Genomic DNA, 21,570 nt, shown 5'->3' on the forward strand with positions numbered 1-21,570 from the left:
CATTGAAATATATGCCAAGAATGGAGAACCAATCAGGCAGGTGGAGACTATTAGAGTGCTAGGCCTTCTCCTGCAAGCGAATGGATCTAATTGCAGGATGATACAACACATCTCTAACAAGTCAGAAGAAGTCATTAGGCTTCTTCGTAGAGTTACCAACAAGCATAAGGGGCTAGGAGAACACAGTGCCATAAGATTGGTACATGCATTCGCCTTTTGCCACTTCTCGTACGTGGCTGGCATGCTACAATGGACACAGGCTGATAAGAACAAGCTAAACGCTTTAATCAGACGACTTATAAAGACTGCACTAGGACTTCCCATCAGCACGGCTAACGATAGCTTATTGCGCCTAGGGCTGCATAACACACTAGAAGAGATAGCTGAGGCTCAGCAGGTGGCCCACCAGGAGAGACTAATGGGGACACGACCTGGGAGGGCGCTACTTGAAGAAATTGGCGTAGAAATTAACAATCCCACCAACGAAGGAGAATTATTAACACAATTGCAAGCGGGACTACGAGAAACAATAAAAACGACCCCGTTCCCTAGGAACATGCACCCGACACATAACCTTGAGAGACGGAAGGCAAGGGCGAAGGCACTCCTTCAAGACATAGATCAAAATAAGCAGCAGGCGGTGTTCGTTGACGCTGCCTGGGTTAAAAATAAGGATGCGTATACCTCCGTTGTTGTAGACACTCAAGGTAACATACGGGATGCCATCACCATCTATACCAAGGACCCAACAGTAGCAGAACAAGTAGCAATCGCCTTAGCCATTCGGGCTAATCGGTGGACACATATTTACAGCGACTCTAGAACAGCCATACGCAACTTTACCAACGGATATGTGACACGGATAGCAACAAAATTTCTAGAGAAGGTCAACAGTGAGAGGATTGAAATCCGCTGGTTTCCTGCACATCTGGGGGTTGTGGACGGAGCTCGGAGAAACCTCAATGAGGTGGCAAATGAAGCAGCACGAGGACTTTCTAGCCGTGCTCTTCAAGACCGAGCAACTTACACTTCACCCGGGGAACACAGGGATCGATTATTAACATACAACGAAATCACGAAGCATTATTATTTAAGCAGAAGGGAGTACCCATTGCCACACGGTAAGCTTTGCAGAGCCCAAGCTGTCACATTACGTTTGCTACAGACTAGAACATACCCAACTCCAGATTTTATTAACAGGATCTATCCTGAGAGGGAAATTCAAATCAACTGTAATAAGTGCAATGGCATCATTACTCTAGACCACATGCTTTGGCAGTGCCCCGCGGTCTTCACAGACTGTGACAAGGAAGAAGAATGGTGGCGGCAAATGCTGCACAGCGAATCACTCTCTGACCAATTACGGGCAGTCCAGAAGGCCCGCGATGTGGCTGAAGGGCTCGGCCTGACAGTCCCAACGTGGGAGCGGCCCGCGTTAACCTATGGTTGACCTTCAGGACCAAATAAAGTTCTTCATACCATATCATACCATACGACTGGGGGACAACACGCGCATCCCCCACTTTCCGTCGCTGGAGCTAGGAGGCGCTCGAAGAACTGGGCTTTGTGCTGAAAACCGCCTCCATCCACCAGCCCCATCGCCGTTGTGACGAAACGAGTTCGGTGGGCGAACTATGGTGCCGGAGCTCTCCAGCGCGGACCTGATCTGCTACGCATGAGCAAGCTGCCGCGGGAAAGCCGTTTTTTGTTGCTTACCATGCCCCGATCGGGACGCAAGACAGCGAGCTACCCACCATTGGCTCCGATGCTTCCCGGAACGTCACCCCTGCGACGCCGGTGTCGGGCATCGGAATGTGTGTGCCTTTGTGTACGTAAACTGTTCTGCGGGGCGGCGGCAAGTTGACGATGAGTAAACGATCATTAGCCGCCTTGTATCGCCGGCGGACCGAGTGTATAAAAAGCGCTGTTGTGCAGATGCTCGATACACTTCTCTTGAGCAGTCATGTTAGACTGATACACTTCTCTCGTGCAGTCATGTTGGACTGACACTCTTTTTCTCAAGCAGTCATGTTAGACTGATTTAAATACTGTAAATAAACCCATATTCCTCGTTCTCGATGAGAAGCAGTTCTTCCCTTCATCAACGTCCTCAGCGTGGATAAGTTGGACGACGGCATGGGCCAGCTACCTTCGAATTCATGCCGGACTCCAATCTTGGCAACGGATCTCGAGCGATGGGATTGAACTCCCAATCGTGACAGGCTGCGCCCAGAAATACAGCACGCCCTGCATCACTTATCCGACCACTGGGCACCTCGGATACTTTCGGACGCTATCGAGGATACCGAAAATGCATTATTGGCTGGGCCTGACCGCCGACGTCGCCCATTTAGTCGAAATGCCGAGAGTGTCAGCGACGAAAGACACCGCCAACAACGCCAGTATGATTACTGAAGCCGACCGAGCCTCTCTACCGACAATTTCTGCAGATCGGGATGGATTTGTTGGGTCTCTTTCCAACGGTAACATCCGGAAAAAATTGATCTCCGCGGTGACGGACTACCTCACCAGCATCGCTGAAACAAAAGCTCTGCCGAATGATAGTGCAGCAGAAGTGGCGAAATTCTTCGTCGAGAACATCCTGCTATGACATCGAGTCCCAGATGTGAAGATCAACGACAAAGTAACGGCCTTTACAGCCGAGCTCACCCAACCCATTCTGCGATAAAGCCAGGTGAACCACAGGAAGACCACACGCAGACGAACGGTTGTACGGAGCGTGTCCAAAACGCCCTCGCCGGCATGTTAGCAATGCACGTCGACGTGGAACACAAGACCTTGGATGCCGTCTTGCTGTACGTAACATTCGCTTATACACACGCTGTTGCCGCTGTCGTTATGTTTTAAGTGGAGCCTGTTTTCTTGGGCAGAGGTTCGCCTAAGTATACGACTGCTTATACTATATATCTATGTATATATATATATATATATATATATACACACACATATATATATATATATATATATATATATATATATATATATATATATATATATATATATATATATATTGTCAAATATTTTGGCCATGGCAAAAACGTAACGACAGAAGTTTTTGCGTTCAAATGTTCGCATCGCGCATATCTTTCCTATAGACGAGACCGGGACCTGTTAAGCCTTTCCTTTAGGCATATATTTATATATTGTAACGCGCTTGCTGCACACGCTTGGGCTCCTTGCTCCGAGAAGACGAAGACGGGCTGGCTCACGGGCTCGCGCCTCGCTCTTTTCTCGGTGCTGCGCTGCCCCTTCGGCGACTCGGACATTAACGGCCTCTTTCAGAAGTCGCCTGACAATTCAACGTGATATTTCTCTGGTGGAGGTGCTGCGTATTCTCGACCCATGCAACAGACCCCTCCCAGCAGCAGGAACGCTAGACCGATACCGGCGCTCACGAGAGCACACCGGGCCCGCCATGAATCCAGGAATTTGCACTTAAGTTTGAGTCTTTACCTGCGAGAACATAGACAACGTCGGCAATATGGATACTCCATCCCATACTACCACAACTAACCCTGCGATGGCTGCTCCGGTACCGCATCATTACACGCTGTGAAAACCGCACGTGCCAAGTTCCTTCCATTGTGACCTTCTTGAAGGCGAGAAAGACTGGCTGGCGGACTTCGAGCCCCTAGCGGAGTTTCATGAATGGGACGACGAATCGAAGCTCCGAAACGTCTTCTTCAGCCTTTTGAATAGTGATCGCACGTCGTTGCAGAATCGCGAAGATGTTCTGACATCATGGCGTGAGTTCTGTCGCAGCCTCCTTGACACCTACGCTAGCTTCGATCGTCCGGAGTGAGCAAGATGAACCCTCTAGTCTCGCATTCATAAACCTGATGAGAGTGTGGTTATGTACGCGGAAGGCATGGCTCGTCACTTCAGGTGAGCTGACCCTACCATGTATGACGAGAAGAAGCTGCGTCACTTGTTGAGAACCGTGAAAGGACAGCATTTTGGTGGACTCGTTCGTAACCCACCACACACGGTTGCAGGGTTTCTGACTAAAGCCGTCACCATTGAGAAGCTCCTGCACAAGCGCTATCACTAGTACGATCAACAATGAATATTTCCACTGCTACCAGTGGACTAGGAGCTCTCTCGACTGACGTCGAGCCGCTTGGCGAGATTATTCGATCAACAGTCCCCGACGAGCTGCATCAGGTGCAGCAGCCGTCAGCCAACATAATAGCTTCGTCAGCAACATAATAACATCGTGCCCGACGAAGCGTAGTATGCACTCGACGTACTACGCTACGAAGAATCGCTTCAGGCCGCTCCATCACTCCAGGCGTTCAACAATTCGACTCAACCATGCCAAACAACATAAGCTGACTCTTTAAGAGGCACCGTCCCGTAGCCGGCGACACCTCCTACCATGAGCTAATACCTGCGTGCGACTTATGCCGACGCATTCGGGCACCCTATCCCTGCGCCAGTGCCGCTACCTTCCGTCACACCATATGCCATGCTTCAGTCAGAGCAGGCGCTTGCTTATTTTGGAGAGACTCGACCAGCCCTACGTAAATTGGATATTTGACGCATGCCCGACATACGACCGCTCTGTTACCACTGTGTTGAGGTGAATCATGTAAACCGAGAGTGCCAGTACCGCCGTCTTGGCCTAAAGGGGCTTCCTGTTAAGTCACCCCGACCCCGTTTCAGACAACGGCCACCGGTGTTTGAAGACAGCGCGCGCCACCGTCATCAAGGCACCAGTAACATCGCCGTCACCGTGCCATCCAATCCGAGAGGTGGAAGTCGGATGTCGCAAGGACGATGTCCGGCCCTCGCTTGAAAAACTAACGTCAGCGACCCTTCGAGTCGCGGGCGCTGACACTGGACGTGCGCAAGACCTCCAAACGACGCGACCTCAGACCGACGGAAACTTGACGACACCGGCGTCTCAGGCTCGAGCCAACTTTTCAGTGAACATGCCTGTGCTTATCAATGGTCGAAATGTTACTGCTTTAATAGATACTGACACTGACTACTCGATTATCACCGGAAAACTAGGAAGCAGTTGAAAGGAAGGTATGACGCCTTGGGTGACGCCTGGACACCTTGACGCCTTGACAGCTGGCGGACATATCTTCAAACCACTTGGTGTGTGCAGTTATCGTGTACAAATTAAAAATTTTACGTTCATGATCAGTTCCCTTTTTCTCCGATAATGCTCCCGTGAAGTGATACTTGGAATAGACTTTCTTCGAGAGTATGGCGCCATCATTGACCTCCGCCGACGCTGTATGTCGTTCTCCAAAAAGAAAGCGACGACACAAGACTCCTGTCGCCACAGAGTCGCCCTTCGAATTTCCGACAATAGCATCACAATACCACCTCCTGCTAGTGTAATGATTTTGGTAACATCCGAGGGCACTTGAGAAGGTGGAGAACTCACAGGGTCAACGTCTCCCTTCTACTTACCCTCGGAATAAGCGTGGCTCGAGGAATTATTGACTAACGGGATGGCCACGCTGACGTCTTGATCATCAACTTCACAAATGAGCACCGACACCTTTTCCTTGGCACTGCCATCGCTTACGCTGAAGCCTTGGAGGAAGTCATTGAGTCTTTCGCTTGTGTGGAAAGCGGCAGCGATGAAGAAAGAGTTACAAGTACCGACATAACAACGAGCTGTCGCAGGGCAATAAGGAGGCACTGCGAGGAATGTTTCGTGAATTCAAGGAGAGCTTCGCTCGATCGTCTAAAGCCGGTCAGACGCCAATCACGCAGCACAGGACAATTACTTACGACGATGCACTTCCTATTCACCAGCAGCCGCATTGTGTTTCGCAGAAAGAACGCGAAGCAATTCAGCAACAAGGAGATGATTAAAGATGGCGTAATTCAACCTTTAAACAATCCGTTGCCGTCACCGGTTGTCCTTGTAAAGAAGAACGACGGCAATCTCCGCTCATGGTTTGATTACAGAAAAATGAACAACGGCACAAGGAAAGACGTCTATCCGTTGCCGCACATAGATGACTCTCTCGGCCGGCTACAGCGAGCCAAGTATTTTGTCTCCCTTGACTTGAAAGTGGGTACTGGCAGATTTAGATTGATTGAAGACCCTTTGTCACCCCGAATGGACTTTACGAGTTCCGAGTACTTCCGTTCGGGTTGTGCTCTGCTCCGGCAACTTTCCAACGGATGATGGACACTGTGTTAGCCGACCTAAAATGGCAAACCTGTCTCGTCTACATGGATGATGTGATCGTACATTCAGACAGCTTCTCCGGACATATTAAGCGACTGCGACAAGTGCTTGAGACAATTCGATCGGCCAACCTCACCTTAAAGCCTCCGAAACATAACTTCAGTTGTCAAGACCTGATGAACATGAAGAACTGAAGTTCTTTGGACATGTTGTGAGTGCGGAATGCGTCCGTCCTCACCCCGAGAAAACTTCCGCTGTATCTGCTTTCTCGACTTCTATCCACATGAAAAGCGTTCGGCGTTTCTGGGGCTGTGCGCATACTACCAGCGCTTCATATGCAATTTCTCTGAAATTGCCGAACCACTTACTCGTCTCACTATAGAGGACACGTCATTCAACTGGAGCTCTGAACAGGAAGTGGCTTTCGCTGGGATTCGACACCGCCTGGCATCACCCCCTGTTCTTGGGCATTTCGACGAGGAAGCCGAAACGGAAATTCATACCGACGCCAGTAACGTCGGTCTGAGTGCAGTGATCGTCCAGCGGTAGGAGAATGGCGAAAGAGTCATAGCTTACGCCAGTCGCACCCTATCGCTACCCGAGTCCCATTACACTTCTACAGAGAAAGAGTGTCTTGCCGTCGTATGGGCACTTGCAAAGTGCCGACCTTATCTCTATGGCCGCCCGTTCCGAGTCTTGACGGATCATGGCTCCCTATGCTGTCTTGTAAGCCTAAACCCCGTATTCTTAAATACGCCTTCAGCTCAAGCTTCTCCTCGACTCAGCCAAGTCAAGGCGACGGGCCTTCCATCACTCAAGGCAGCGTTGCGTTTCGTGAACACTCCGCCGAGAAACGCCTCGAAATTGCGCCCTCGACTCGAGTGAAGTGCACCGACCGAGAACAGCTTCTGATATCCACACTATTCTTAAATGTTATCATTAAAACAACAATTATTTAGGACAAATATGCGCTTCCGTCAATTCGCCTTCCTAATCAAACGACTATATGGCACAATGCATAACTTTAGCTCGGTAAGGCGGCCGTGTGAGTACTCGAGTGATAAATCAAGCGGGAGCTCTGTGAGCGACGTCGTCGAGCATGATAGGCTCGTTTCGGTGGTCACTTCCCGAATCCGAGATATGGTCGCACAGCGTAAAATTTATTAAACCCCAAACTTAAAGGATAACACATTCCTCTCAGTGTTACTCCCAGTTTCTGAACGCGCCTCGGTTATATGCAATACCAGTACACTGTACCTCGACAACACATCGTTTCCTCATTCGCCGGTGTTGTGGACTTGAGCATACTTGCCACCCGCAATGACTGCACCATTCACGCACGTGGTACGGTGCCGTCCTTTCTTCGTTGGCGCGAACACAGTAAGAGTCATCCGAATCGTGGCGCCAGATTGTGTGCGAGGAACGACGTCGACGCAGGACGCATCAGCGTTATTGAGTTGCTCAGTTGTGAAAATTCTGAACACCGTCCGGCAATAAATTCACAGTTGGCACTCGGAGCGGCGCGAAGGAACACGACTACAAGCCGCATACGCGAAACAACTAAATTGTGAATTAGCGTGGCGTAATGCAATCGTCAAAATGGAATATACACCACTCACACGTCATGTAACGTAAAGGGCACTTTTGAAGAGTTGCACGCATCGCGCGCCAGAAGTAGCGAAACGCTCGTACCCTAAATGCAGTCTAGAACTGGTGCAGCACAACACACAAAGAAAGAAACAAGCCGAGCCTGCGCTGTAAACCAGTTTTAGAATGCTATACGAACTCGCCCAATCCTCAAACCTAGTGAACTTCACTAAATGAAAATTTATAGTGCTGCCATCCCGACTTCTTGCCTGAAAGGCGCCATCAAAATAAACCCGCAGTGCGCGGCACGCCCTGACATCCGCATACCACGTGCGCGCGACAGCTGTTTAGTAGGGGGTTGGCGGCAGTAATGGGAAGAGCCGCGTAGGCAATACGTGACCTCGTGGCGAGAAGCAATAGCGTGCAAGGACGTCCGGCGGGAGTTAGGCTGTCCGCCTCACCCTTTTTTTTCTCTCGTGAGCGTGGAATCAGCCGCGGAAAGCAAAATATGCTTCCGGATGAGGTCTGGAAGATCGAGTCCACTGCACTGTCAGCAATGTGGCCGCTATGGGCACTTGGCTGCAACCTGCGACAAACCCACCGGTTGCCGTCAATGTGGGAAGTTGCACGAGCAAGAAGAAGGCTGCCCAAATGCCGCCCACTGCAACAATTGTGGCGGCAATCACCCTGCAAATATTCCTGCCTAAACCAGGTGGCAGGAAGAATACAGCGCGGCACCCATCATAGCCGCCGCCCCTACTGCCCTCTCTCGTGTCGTCCGGGCCTCTGTGTGGGAAGAAACACAGCACGCGAAGACCTCTGCATTGGTCTCGTATGCACAGGCCCTAACCGGTCGCTCACAAAAGTGCCAGTCGCAGATCCTCCCTCCTGGCTAGCCAGCTAAAGCAGCCCCAGGGACCCTTCGAGCCGGACCATCTGAAGCCGCCACTACAACTACACAGGCATCAGCCACATCACCGCAGGCCTGTCCAGACCGCCGCGAACAGCTGATCGCGAACTTGCAGCTGACACTGAAGCCCATCGGAGAGATGCTGCCTGCTGATAGCCCATTTCGAGCCTTCTCCCTCCATGCGGGAGGCGTGCCATCAGCCCAAAATCAGCAAGGGAGCAAACCATCGAGGTCCCACCACCGCCCAAGAGTGCTCCAGTTTAATGTACACTCGCTGCGGTGGCGGCACGGAGAACAATGTGAGTACCTCCTACAGTGCGACTTTGACGTACTCGTACTGCATGAGGTATACGCCGCGGCTGAGATCCTACGGCTCCCTGGCTACATGGGCTACTCGGGCGCCACCAAATGTTTTGCAAGCAGTTGCACTCCGGCACCCTGCCTAGATTGAGCACACACGCCAGGGAAACCACGCACGGTAATCTACGTCTGCAGCACCCTGGCACATGTGTTCTATCTGTTTCTGACATCGTGGGTGACCCCTGGAGACGTGCGTCGTCACGGTACGCCTTGACCGCCATGACACGGCTGTGGCGAGCATCGACATCCGTCAAGGAAAGCCGTGGGATCTCTCCAGCCTCGTCCAGCTGGCCGTTCGCCTCTGTGAGCATGCAGTCTTGTGCGGTTACTTCAACACCTCACACGGACTTGGGAAGCCGCGGTTGCACCTGCCGAGGCTACGGTCTTACAGACGCCATCAGCCGAGCTGGCCTGCTGATTTTGCAGACCGGGGAGCCCACCTGCGTACGCCGTGAACCTCACACTGCCAGCGAGCAGTGCTCGCATTCCTGGGCCACAACTCCGGACACTTGGAGGTCTCACCACTTCCTTATCGGTATCAGCACCGGGTCTGGGAGAAGGCCTAGGTCAAGAACATACTACGCCACAGACTGGTGCTGTTCCGGAAGCAGCGCAGCCAGCTGGACGATGGCCGTGACCTCCTGAGCGCCATCGCGGATTGTGCTCAGACTGCCACCGTTCAGTGCTCTGCCCAACCAGGTACCCCCGCTCCGGACTTCCACCTGCTCAACCTCCGCGCATCCAGGCGTCGTAGGAAGCACTGAGCGGTCCGGACGAGTACGGCAGAGCTCGAACTGGACCGAGTATACACGCATGGATGCCCGCCGCAGACGCCAGGCCCGGTTCAGGAGGAGCCATAGCTGGAGGAGCCATTGCTCTGCCATCAAGGTCAGGATTGTGATCCGGCTAAGAATCAGATTACATGCGACGCCGAGGAATTCTCAGTTTTTTCACTTGAGGCGATCAAGGGAGTCCTATCGATCGTCACTCCAAGAAACTTTTGCATCTTGACGTAAGGGAAGGGTGCGACCACCAACTCTAGTGGGTATTTCTCTATACACCTAAGTGTGAAAGCCATAGCAGCGCTGTTGTCGGGGGACAATTTCAGACCCCTTGGATTTAGGTAGGCCGATATATTTGCCAGCGTTCTCTGGAGACGTTGCTGTGTAGTACTGCGGGAACGCGCCGTGCTTCAAATGCAGATGTCGTCCGCATAAAGTGCGATTTTGACGCCACGGGGCAGGTTTCTTCTCAGATGGAAATGAAAAAGTGGAAGAAGCCAACCGTAATGGACTCCCATACTGCAATTTCTGAAGAATATTTTTTGCAAAAGCCAACGCTTCAATCATGGCAAAAATATGCCAATCAAGAAAAACACCGCATCTCAAACCTGCCGCTTCACCAAGATAATTTTGTGCGTCACATTGACCCGGAAATGAGCCCGAAAATTCCGCGACCACTTCATCGACACTTCGAGACATTGTACCATCGTCTTCGACTGAACGTGGCACACAGGCACAATTATCTGTACCGCGTAGGGATTACCACCAAACCCTACTGTGATAACTGTGGCAACCTAGAGACAATAGAGCACATATTACTAGAATGTCATGAGTACTGCGACGAGAGACAAATTTTTGAGCAACAAATGTACATGTTTTGCACGATCCGTTAAAATTACCCAGCATCTTAGGTTCTATGCCTGGCCCTTTAACAAGCGGCGGGTTTTGGATTTATTGTTCAAATACGTGTCAGAAATTGGCCTAATAGCAAAGCTTTGAAGATTGAACATTTCATATACAAACGCCTAAATTTACCCGCCATGCCACCTGTAAATATTAGTGTCAAGTCCATTTAGACATTCCATAACTATTTTTATTCTCTTTTTCTCCCTCTCTCCTCTCGAATCTCTTAATCTCATTCCCCATCCCTATACAGAATAGCATGCCAGCGGTTGTATGCGCACCACCAGAATTCTCTGTTTTTCTAATAAAAAGTTTCTCTCTCTCTCTCTTGTCAGGGTACTCTGCTAACTAGTGCACAAACCACGTAAGCTGGAGAGTACATATGTACAGAAAATAGACATATGATGGCTACAGCCGCATACTAGTCACTGTAGTGAAAAAATAAAAGAAAGCACTCAATTTATGCGTGCGCGTCTCATTATTTTAACGTTTTATTTGCCAGTGGCACGTTGCCATTGGCAAATAAATAAAAGAAACCTTAGCATTAGCACGTTGCCGATGCCGCATATGAAAGTAATGTTTCCCGGCGTTTCCTATAGTCTTTAACATTCGCTGTGCTCCAACATTCGACCAATCATAACAAATAGTACTGAGAAATAGAATAACACACGTGACTCGTTAGCAACTGAAATACTTCGGCATTCTAGACAGCAACCTGTCATCTTGCACTATTTGTTAGAAGAATGCAGCGGTGGCGCAGAGGTAGAGCATCCGCCTCGCATGCAATTGAATAGTGGTTCGAATCCCGATGCCGCGCAATTTTCCACCGGATAAAACAAAATCCGCGTACTGATTAAATTGCATAAACAGGCCTGGAGTGCGGCGTGATCCCGGAACCAGAATCGGAAATGCACTCCCTCACCGGAGCAGGATTCGCCACCCTGGTGCAGTACTTGTCCACAACCTCCCATATGAATACGAAAACCAAACCCCGGCCCCCAGTCTCCTGCAACTGCGAAGCAACTGACCACAGTGGCAGTCAGACATGTGACGCGCCAGAAGGTGCTAAGAATCTCTGGGTCTTGACAGGGCGCCATTGGAATCTGGAGCTGACAACGTTTAACGTTACAACTTTATCTAAAGAGGCGATTGTAGCAGCGCTACTTGAGGAATTATCGGGCAGTAAATGGGATATAATAGGGCTCAGTGGGGTTAGGAGAATAAAAGAAGCATATACAGTGCTAAAAAGCGGGCACGTCCTGTGCATCCGGGGCTTAGCGGAGAGACCAGAACTATGAGTCGGATTCCTGAATAATAATTACATATCTGGTAACATACAGGAATCCTATAACATTAATGCGAGGGTGGCAGGTCTTCTTGTGAAACTGATAAAAAGGTAGAAATTGAAGGTCGTCCAGGCCTACGCCCCTACATCCAGTCATGATGTCCAGGAAGTCGAAAGCTTCTATGAAGACATGGAACCGGCGTTGGATAAAGTCAAAACAAATTTCATTTTACTGAAGGGCGTCTTCAATGCCAGGGTAGGCAAGAAAGAGGCTGGAGACAAGTCAGTGGTGGAAATTGGCATAGGTTGGAGGAATAGCAAGGGAAAAGTTATTAGTATAGTTTGCAGAATGGAATAACATAAGGATAATGAATACCTGCTTCCGCGAGCGGGATAGCCGAAAGTGGACGTGGAGGAGCCCAAATGGCGAGACTAGAAATGAAATAAACCACATACCCTTCGCTAACCCTGGCATCATAAAAGATGTGGACGTGTTAGGCAAGGTGCGCTGCAGTGACCACAGAATGGTAAGAACTCCACTTTGCCTAGACTTGAGGAGGGAACAGCAGAAACTGGTACATAAGAAACCGATCAATGAGTTAGTGGTAAGAGGGAAAACAGAGGAATTCCGGATCAATCTACAGAACAGATATTTGGCTTTAACTCAAGAAGAGGACCTTAGTGTTGGTCCAACGAATGACAATGTTATGGGCATCATTAATGAGTGTGCAACTTCGTTGAAGACTCTAGGAATACTCTAGGAAGACTCTAGGAATAGGCAAGAATAAGATGTATGCGGTAAGAGACAAAGCCGGCAATATCATTAGTAATATAGATGAAATAGCTCAAGTGGCTGAGGAGTTCTATAGAGACTTATACAGTACCAGAGGCACCCACGACGATAATGGAAGAGAGAATAATGTAGAGGAATTAGACATCCCACAAGTAACGCCGGAAGAAGTAAGGAAACCTTGGGAGGCATGCAAGGAGAGAAGGCAGGTGGGGAAGGTCATGTAACAGCAGATTTGTTGAAGAATCGTGGGCAGATTGTCCTAGAAGAAGTGACCACCCTGTATACGCAATAACTCATGACCTCGAGCGGACCAGAATCTTGGAAGAAGGCCAACATAATCCTAAGCCATAAGAAAGGGATCGCCAAAGACTTGAAAAAGAATAGACCGATCAACTTGATGTCCGTTGCATGCAAAGTATTTACTAAGGCAATCGAAAATAGGACCAGGAACACCGTAGACTTCTGTCAAAAAAGGACTAGACAGGATTTCGTAAAAGATATGCAACAATAGACCATATTGACAGTATCAAACAGGTGATAGAGAAATGTGCGGAATATAACCAACCTTTATATATAGCTTTCATTGATTACAAGAAAGCATTTGATTCGGTCGACACCTCCGCAGTCATGAATGCATTATGGAATCACGGTGTAGACGAGCCGTATGTAAAAATACTGAAATATTTATATAGCGGCTCCACAGCTGCCGTAGTCTTCCATAAAGAACGCAACAAAATCCCAATAAAGAAAGGCGTCAGACAGGCAGACACGATCTCTCCAATGCTATTCACAGCATGGAGGTATTCAGAGACCTAGATTGGGAAGAATTGGGTATGAGGGTGAATGGAGAATACCCCTTTGTGGGATAACGGGACAGATAGGTCCCGCTTTTCACTTTGACAAAAATGCATTAGCAGCCGATGCCAGTCAAACGCAGTGTAACCGTAATGTGCTGCCATCTCTTATGGGTGTCTGAAGATGTTTTCTGCTAATGTTTTGAAGAGCTTCCGTAGGTGGCGCTTCAGGTTCATAGAAATGAAAATTGTGTTGTTTACAATGTTGCACTCGGAATTTTCGCTCCCGTAGGACTCGATCAACGAGAGTTTGGCATGAATGGTAAGATTTTCCTTTTCTGCCCATTCAAAGCAATGCTTATTGCATGCATTGATGTGAGAAATTTGAAAATCGGAGCTATGGGCCGCGCGATAGTGATGTCAAAGCCAGGATACTCTAAAAGCGTGCCCTTATTTTGCTAGGCCTAATTGACGCGAACTACACATGTGATACATTCTTATTATTTCTGATTTTATGAATTTGCAGTGGACTCACTCACACGCGAAGAGGCACTGGAACTCTTTTTCAGCGTGCCAGATGAGTCCGAAACAAGTGAGGACGAGGCACTGAGTAGTGAGGATGAGTTCGTTCCGGAGCTTGCACCACCAGACTCGAGTCCCGACGAAGATGACAACGACGCAGGTCCATCAACAAGCAAACGCAAGAAACGGCGACCAACAATTTCAAAGAACAGGAAAAAAAGCAAGCGGGAAACAGTCGAGCCGTATCACGAAGTAGACGACGTGCTAGGAGAGGAAGTTGGTGACAAGTGGAGTACAAATGAACCGCCGATCCGCGTTGGGATTCCAAAATCATGGGACCCTCAGTTCTCAACAAAGCCAGTGGTGCGGGCAGCCGACTGTTTTGATCTGTACTTCGACGATGAAGTGTTGGAAATGATTGTAGAGCGCACAAACCGTGCCGGGGCACTAAAATACCCTAAGAAGTGGGCGGTGCTCACAAGTAATGAGCTGCGCGCTTATTTTGGATTGCTGCTTCTGATGAGCGTGTCACCACGACATCACTTTTATCACTACTGGAGCCGTGATTCTCTTTTCAACTGCGAAGAAATCGCCAAAGTGATGTCTTTCAAGCGCTTCCAGTATATCATGAATTCCCTTCGTGTAAAGGACCCAAGCAAAGAAAAGAAAAGAGGAGAAGATGGTTATGACAGGCTTGCTAAACTGCGTCCCCTTATTGATAAACTGAACAAGAAATTTCAGGAAGAGTATTCGCCGTCATCTCACCAGGCAATTGATGAGAGCATGGTTGCTTTCAAAGGAAGATCTAGTATGAAACAGTACCTTCCAATGAAGCCCATAAAAAGAGGGTATAAAGTCTGGTGCAGGGCCGACTCAAAGACGGGCTATTTGCTGCAATTTCAGGTGTATGAAGGGAAGAACGCACAAAGACCGGCCAATCAAAGCCTTGGCGAGCATGTCGTTCTTTCTCTGTCAAAGAACGTGCAGCCTGGAACGCGGCTATTCTTTGATAACTATTTTACCTGCACTCGCCTAATGGAAACTCTCGCTGAGAGGAGCATCCTAGCTGCAGGAACGGTTCGCACCAACAGAAAGGATTTGCCCGAAGAACTGAAGCGAAACAACAAGCTAAAGAAGGGAGAATACCTGTGGCGCTCCCAAGGTCAGGTCACAGCCTATCAGTGGCGTGACACTAAAGATGTTCACCTCTTGTCGAATTTCCATGATCCGACGGAAACTGTCGAAGTGTCACGGAAGCTTGCCAATGGCTCTTCGGTGGCTGTGATCTGCCCAAAAGCACTGGCAGACTACAACATGTCGATGGGGGCCGTAGACAAATTTGATCAAAAGCGAAATGCCTACACTTCTGATAGGCGTTCCAAGAAGTCCTGGTATAGAATATTTTATTTTCTCTTCGATGCTTCTGTCGTCAATGCATTCATTCAATACTGCGCCAACAATGACATAACATACTTGTGGTTCCGGCTTGTTCTAGGACGGCAACTCATAAATGGACAAACGTTCAGGCACTACACTAGCACTGGACCATTCCGGAAGAACAAGGAGGGCCGAATGAACGGCCAAAAGATGGTTGGAGTCTCGGAGGAAATTCGATTCACAGGGAGCGGCCACAATCCACAAAAAGTGCCCACAAGGCGAAGGTGCAGGTGGTGCTCCACCACAGGAAATGAGGTCCGCACAAAGTTCATGTGTGGGGTGTGCAAGGTGCCCCTGTGTGCCACTTGTTTTGGTGCCTTTCACACTAAATAGGCACAAAAGCGATCTCAGCAGGGTGCCTTCATGAGACAACGGGACAGTGTTGTCCCACTTCCGAAATCCACGGAATGTGCCAATGGGACATATACGTCCCACTTTTTTCTAATAAACTAAGCATGTTATAATCCTCAAATTTGTTTAGTATCATTTTTGAAGCCTTCAGGAGCTCAAAAAAGCAAAGCATTTCCCTTTTTTGCTAGAAAACCATATATGAACTCACAAAGGGATACCTTAGTAACTTGCGATTCGCTGATTATATTGCCTTGCTTAGTAACTCAGGGGACATCTTGAAATGCATGTTCACTGAATTGGAGAGGCAAAGCAGAAGGGTGGGCCTAAAAATTTATCTGCAGAAAACTAATGTTTAACAGTCTCCGAAGAGAACAGCAGTCTACGATAGGTAGCGAGGCACTGGAATTGGTAAGGGAATACATCTACTTAGGGCAGGTAGCGACCCCGGATACGGATTATGAGACTGAAATAGTTCGAAGAAAAAGAATGGGCTGGTGTGCGTTTGTCAGGCATCCTCAGATAATGAACAGTAGTTGGCTATTATCCCTCAAGAGAAAAGTGTATAACAACTGTGGCTTACCAGTACTCACCTACGGGGCCTGGAGGCCCTGGAGGCCTCCAGGCCCCGTAGGTGAGGCCCCGTAGGCCACAAACCTGGAGGCCTACGAAAAGGGTTCTACTTAACATGAGGACGACGCAACGAGCTATGAAAAGAAAAATAATGAGTGTAATGTTAAGGGATAAAAAAGAGCAAATTGGATGAGGGAACATACGCAAGTTAATCACATCTTTGTTCAAGTCAAGAAAAAGGAATAGGCATGGGCAGGACATGTGTTAAGGGGGGAAGATAGCCGATGTTCATTAAGGGTTACCGACTTGACTGTAAGGGAAGGGAGGCGAAGCAAGGGGGTAGCAGAAAGCTAGGTGGGCGGATGAGATTAAGAAGTATGCAGGGACAACATGGCCACAATTAGCACATGATCAGGGTAGTTGGTGAAGTATGGGAAATGTATTTGCCCTGCAGTGGGCGTAACCAGGCCGATGATGATCATGATTTGTTAGAATGAACTGTTCCACGCTCTAATCACGCCCAGCAAAAAGCTTTGGCTCACTCCTATTGTGAGGCGTAATGCGCCTGTTGAGTGTTCTGATGATACTTATTCTAAACTTCCACATGTGTGCTTCAGACGATACGCACCTTTTCCGTGTGTCATATGCGCGCCAGGCCATGTCCACGTAAGACAGACGACAGGCGTCCTGTCGATCTCCACGTACCCACTCACAGCTCTAAGGTCCCAGATTATACCAGGAGGAACGTCCTTCTGCTGCAGGTTGCTGGTGAGCTTGAAGTAAGCGCCCACTGTGAATCTTTGAAATGGAGCTGTGGGCTCCTGTTCTCCCAGGAGGGTATCCACGAACGTGTAGTCGTCTGGCGCTCGTTTAATTTCCGTTTGCCGTGTATGGTTCGGTGGTGCTGCAAAGCATATAGCAAAAGTATTACTACCGCGACAATGTTTAGGTACGGCAATCTAGGCTGATGGTTTCACAGAAGAGAACATTTAAGTTTGCAATTGGGGCCAACTCGTACGCGACACTAAACAAACGTACAGTACCTGCAGACAATGAATGCGATAAATGACGGAGCTATGTACAGGTATACGTGTCCTGCGGGAAGTGTTCCTACTTGGAATACCTTGCTTGTTTTCGAACGTTTTCTCTACATTATTGCAAGCTTTGTGTTGAGAAGATGAAAAATAATCAAAATCCATTCTGAGAGTTAAGGTACCTGTGCATATTATTGCTAGATATGGTGTAGATTTCAAGTAAATATAGAAGCTTATTTTTGAGCATTCCAGCATGTAGGAATGAGTTGTGCAGTGTCTGTCATACATGATAGTCTCCACCATGCCCTCAGGCGTCAATGTTTAGAAACTGTCAGCGGTCATTGTCTGGCCGCTTATGCGCAAATGTTTTGACACTCACCACCACTTTGAAGACTGCTAAGAAAAGTTCAAACATTTCACTGGTATTAAAGAATTTCGCGCATGTTTTAAAGCAAACACAACATGGTCAACTTATCAATGTGCGTAAAACAGTTGCACTGTGTATATCAGCGTCCAGGTCGAGCTCATTGGTGGAGGGAAACGTGTGGCCCAAATGACGTGCAAATCACGGTCCCATGCATGCACTTTTGCATTGCACGTCGAACGGTTCAATAACAGAAAGAATAATGGACCTAATATGGTGAATATTGTCTACATTCTTCCGGAGAAATTATCATCATCATCAGCCTGTTTCGTGTCCACTGCAGGACGACGGCCTCTCGCTGCGATCTCCAATTACCCTGTACTGCGCAAACCGATTCCAAGTAGCGCACGCGAACTTCCTAATTTCGTCATTCCAGCTAGCCTTCTGCCGTCCCCGACTGCGTTTCCTTTCTCTTGCAACACATTCTGCAACCCTAATGGCTCAACGGTTATCTCATCGGCGCATTACATTTCCTGCCCAGCTCGATTTTTTTTTCTCTTGATGACAATTAGACTCTGCTCTATACCGGTTTGGGGAAATCAAGCTACGCTAAGTGCAATGCATAGCTTTAGAATTATACTGCGCTTTTTAATACGCAATTCCTAACAACCAATACTAGTACAAATATTATCTTTGACGTCTACTAAAAGCGCAGAGTTAATCTTCTGATTTCTACGGAAAACATTTCTAAAATTCAAAAAAGAACTCTAGATTTTTAAACCCACGCAAGGCTTCGCGAATTGACCTCTATTGCAGCACCTTATACCACGCCCCCTATGGCTATGTACGAGTTGCGACATAATGCTGTAAAGCTTTTTTTCTCAAACCTCCGCAATAACAATGCCTTACTACAATAGAAAAGTGGCCAAGTTGCTAATCAGCTGTCATAGTTTTGAGCAGCATCGGCCATGAAATGAACACGGCTGTAGCACGTAAGAAGTTTGGGCGTGTTGGTGAGATACATACAGACTGCGAAACATAGCGCAAAAAATGACACAGGGACAAGCAGGAACACAGGACGAGCGCTAACTTTCAACAAGTGATTTATTGCAGCTGGTGAGTATATATATACTCATTGGGACGCCACTGCAATAGACACACTAAAGGGAAGGAGGAAAACAGTCATGTGACTACTATGACCAAAAATTCAAGCTCTTTTCTTGATAAATGTATGGACGGCGTGCTAACGCACTTGTCACCTGCTCTGGCTATCTCAGCTGCTTCCACAATTTCCCTCGTAATGTTATTCCTGTGGCGATAGACAACAACAGTTTGTTTTAGGAGCGAAAAGCATGGTGCCTTCGCGTCACATTTTCTACAATGGGCATCCAGATGCCCATCTATTGCGATGCTCTCCACTTTGTTACTATGCTCAGCCAGACGCACGTTTAAACATCTGCCCGTCTGGCCCACGTAGTACTTCCCACATGAAAGTGGGATCCTATACACATTACAAAGATGCTTTTGTTACATGCACTCGCCATGTTGTGTATAAGATCCCACTTTCATTTGGGAAGCACTACGTGGGCCAGACGGGCAGATGTTTAAACGTGCGTCTGGCTCAGCATCGTAACAAAGTGGAGATCATCGCAATAGATGGGCATCTGGATGCCCATAGTTGAAAATGTAATGCGAAGGCACCATGCTTTCCGCTCTTAAAACAAACTGTTGTTGTCTATCGCCACAGGAATAAGATTACGAGGGAAATTATGGAAGCAGCTGAGATAGCCAGAGCAGGTGACTAGTGCGTTAGCACGCCGTCTATACTTTTATCAAGGAAAGAGCTTGAATTTTTGGGCATAGTGGTCACATGACTGTTTTCCTCCTTCCCTTTAGTGTGTCTATTGCAGTGGCGTCCCAATGCGTGTATATATACTCACCAGCTGCAATAAATCAATTGCTGAAAGTTAGCGCTCGTCCTGTGTTCCTGCTTGTCCCTGTGTCATTTTTTTTGCGCTATGTTTCCCACTCTGTATGAACACGGCTGGTTCACTGCCTCATTTTCTTCTGCTGCTCGTCTGAGTTTCGATCTTGAAGAATTTTTCTAGCGGGCGCCAACTGTAGCAAGTTCCTTAGATCAGGTTCAATGTTTTAAATAGGATTCTCAGAAAGAACACCACTTACACTTATCCTATTGTATCGATGTCCCTTTTACCAGTTTTAGCGAAATAAATGCAATGCGAGAGAATACGCAATAGACCGAAATGCAGGGTTGGTCAGCTAACACACGGCTGCCGCGTTTCGGTGGGGGCGAAACGTGAAAACACCCGTGTACATAGATTTAGGTGCACGTTAATGAAGCCCCGGTCGAACTTTCTGGAGTCCTCCACTAAGGCGTGCCTCATAACCAGAAAGTTGTTTTGCACGTAAAACCCCATAATTTGACTTTTTTATCAACCCACCTGGGCTGTCTTCCGGAGGCAAAGCAATTGCGTCAGGGGGGAATCCGGGCCTACGGTATGCATGTCGAGTCTTGTTGTCACCGTAAATGTATGCATGAACAGAGTACCTCCCTTGGCCGGTGAATTGGGTGAAGAAGCCGCTGTACGTACCATCTTGTGCCCAGATATCAGGATCTGTAAAAGTAATGTCAATAGCCCGTGAATACATTATCAGTTAGGCATAGCATTGAATCAATTATATGTTATTGAAATGTTCTCGATATGAGGTAAAGTAATGTCAGAGCAATGTTTTTCCAGGCTTCCACTAGCTTTGTGGCCTTGCAAATGAATCAGCAGTAGCAAAATATTGCTTTCTATATATATAATAGTTTGCAATGATTACGCATGCTCGAAAAAAAACGTAGAAGGGTTTAGTACCACTGGTAAGTCCCAGAAGTCGCAAGATCAAGTTCGTTGCAAAGCTACCCGCAGCGTATTATATCACCGGAAATAATCACTTTGGTCGAAAAGCTACTGCTTTCAGTCAGTCACTGGCTGGTCGATGACTTCAGTCATATTCTGAACCAGTCACTTTCGGCGACACTGTCGCTTTGGCTATGCCTTCACCATTGGAGTTCGCTGATTGGCTGCTTTTGCAAAAAAGCGTGAGCTGATTGGCTGGTTGAGCATTACGTCATCCCGTTTTGCTAAACGCGCCAATCAGCGCGCCTGACAGTGACACTGTCGAAAAAGGGGATTGTTTCAGAATACGTCCCCTGGTGTCAATTAGACCTAAATTGGACTGCTTGCACTATCCAGATAGCTATGAGTGCTTTAATTTTAGATAGGAATATGTAATGTATTAATAGCGTTGGAAGGAAGAAATAAAAATTTACCGCCTCGCCCATATGGTAGGCTCGCCGCCGTTGCAGACTGGCTTTGAGGCAGGCCAGCTTTGCGCTGGCTCTGAAGCGCCAGCTCCAGTAAATGTGGCGGGAGTCGCCTTACGTACAAATATAGGAGCCACATGCAGCCTCCTCGGCTATTGCCTCTTGTATTTTTTTCAATGCCAGCCAGATGCGACTGATCTCACCGTACACCACCCTCTCCGATCATCCTTTTCTACTCGGTGCCGGCGCACGCGTTCCAAAGAAGAATTGTGGTCACCAACTGCGTAAGCGACTTCCTTCGAAAAAACAAGCATTGTTTTTCAATGGCATGGAACTGGAAGAGCATGCTTCGATAGCCAAGCTGTC

The 21,570-nt window shown here is 48.2% G+C and overlaps 2 protein-coding genes across 4 annotated transcripts in view; one reads left to right on the plus strand and one right to left on the minus strand.

The window, feature by feature from the left end:
• LOC139061293 (calcium-activated chloride channel regulator 1-like) overlaps positions 1 to 21,570 on the minus strand; it is a 209,387-nt gene that overhangs the window by 25,581 nt on the left and 162,236 nt on the right. For all 3 annotated transcript variants that reach the window (XM_070541062.1, XM_070541061.1, XM_070541063.1), the window contains 2 exons: positions 20,336 to 20,509; positions 17,104 to 17,379 (listed from right to left, as the gene is read on the minus strand). In XM_070541062.1, the coding sequence (XP_070397163.1) occupies positions 17,104 to 17,379; positions 20,336 to 20,509 (450 nt within the window). The remainder of the gene's footprint in view (positions 1 to 17,103; positions 17,380 to 20,335; positions 20,510 to 21,570) is intronic.
• LOC139046977 (piggyBac transposable element-derived protein 4-like) lies at positions 15,153 to 16,017 on the plus strand. Its single transcript, XM_070520897.1, has one exon. It carries the CDS (start codon positions 15,153 to 15,155, stop codon positions 15,885 to 15,887), a length of 735 nt encoding a protein of 244 aa, XP_070376998.1. The 3' UTR covers positions 15,888 to 16,017.

Source organism: Dermacentor albipictus, chromosome 6 (assembly GCF_038994185.2).
Source record: "Dermacentor albipictus isolate Rhodes 1998 colony chromosome 6, USDA_Dalb.pri_finalv2, whole genome shotgun sequence".
Classification (NCBI taxonomy): domain Eukaryota; kingdom Metazoa; phylum Arthropoda; class Arachnida; order Ixodida; family Ixodidae; genus Dermacentor; species Dermacentor albipictus.

Bases quoted from the DNA above. Each gene is read 5' to 3' on its own strand.
- LOC139046977 (XM_070520897.1), top strand. From the start codon at position 15,153: ATGGAAACTCTCGCTGAGAGGAGCATCCTAGCTGCAGGAACGGTTCGC.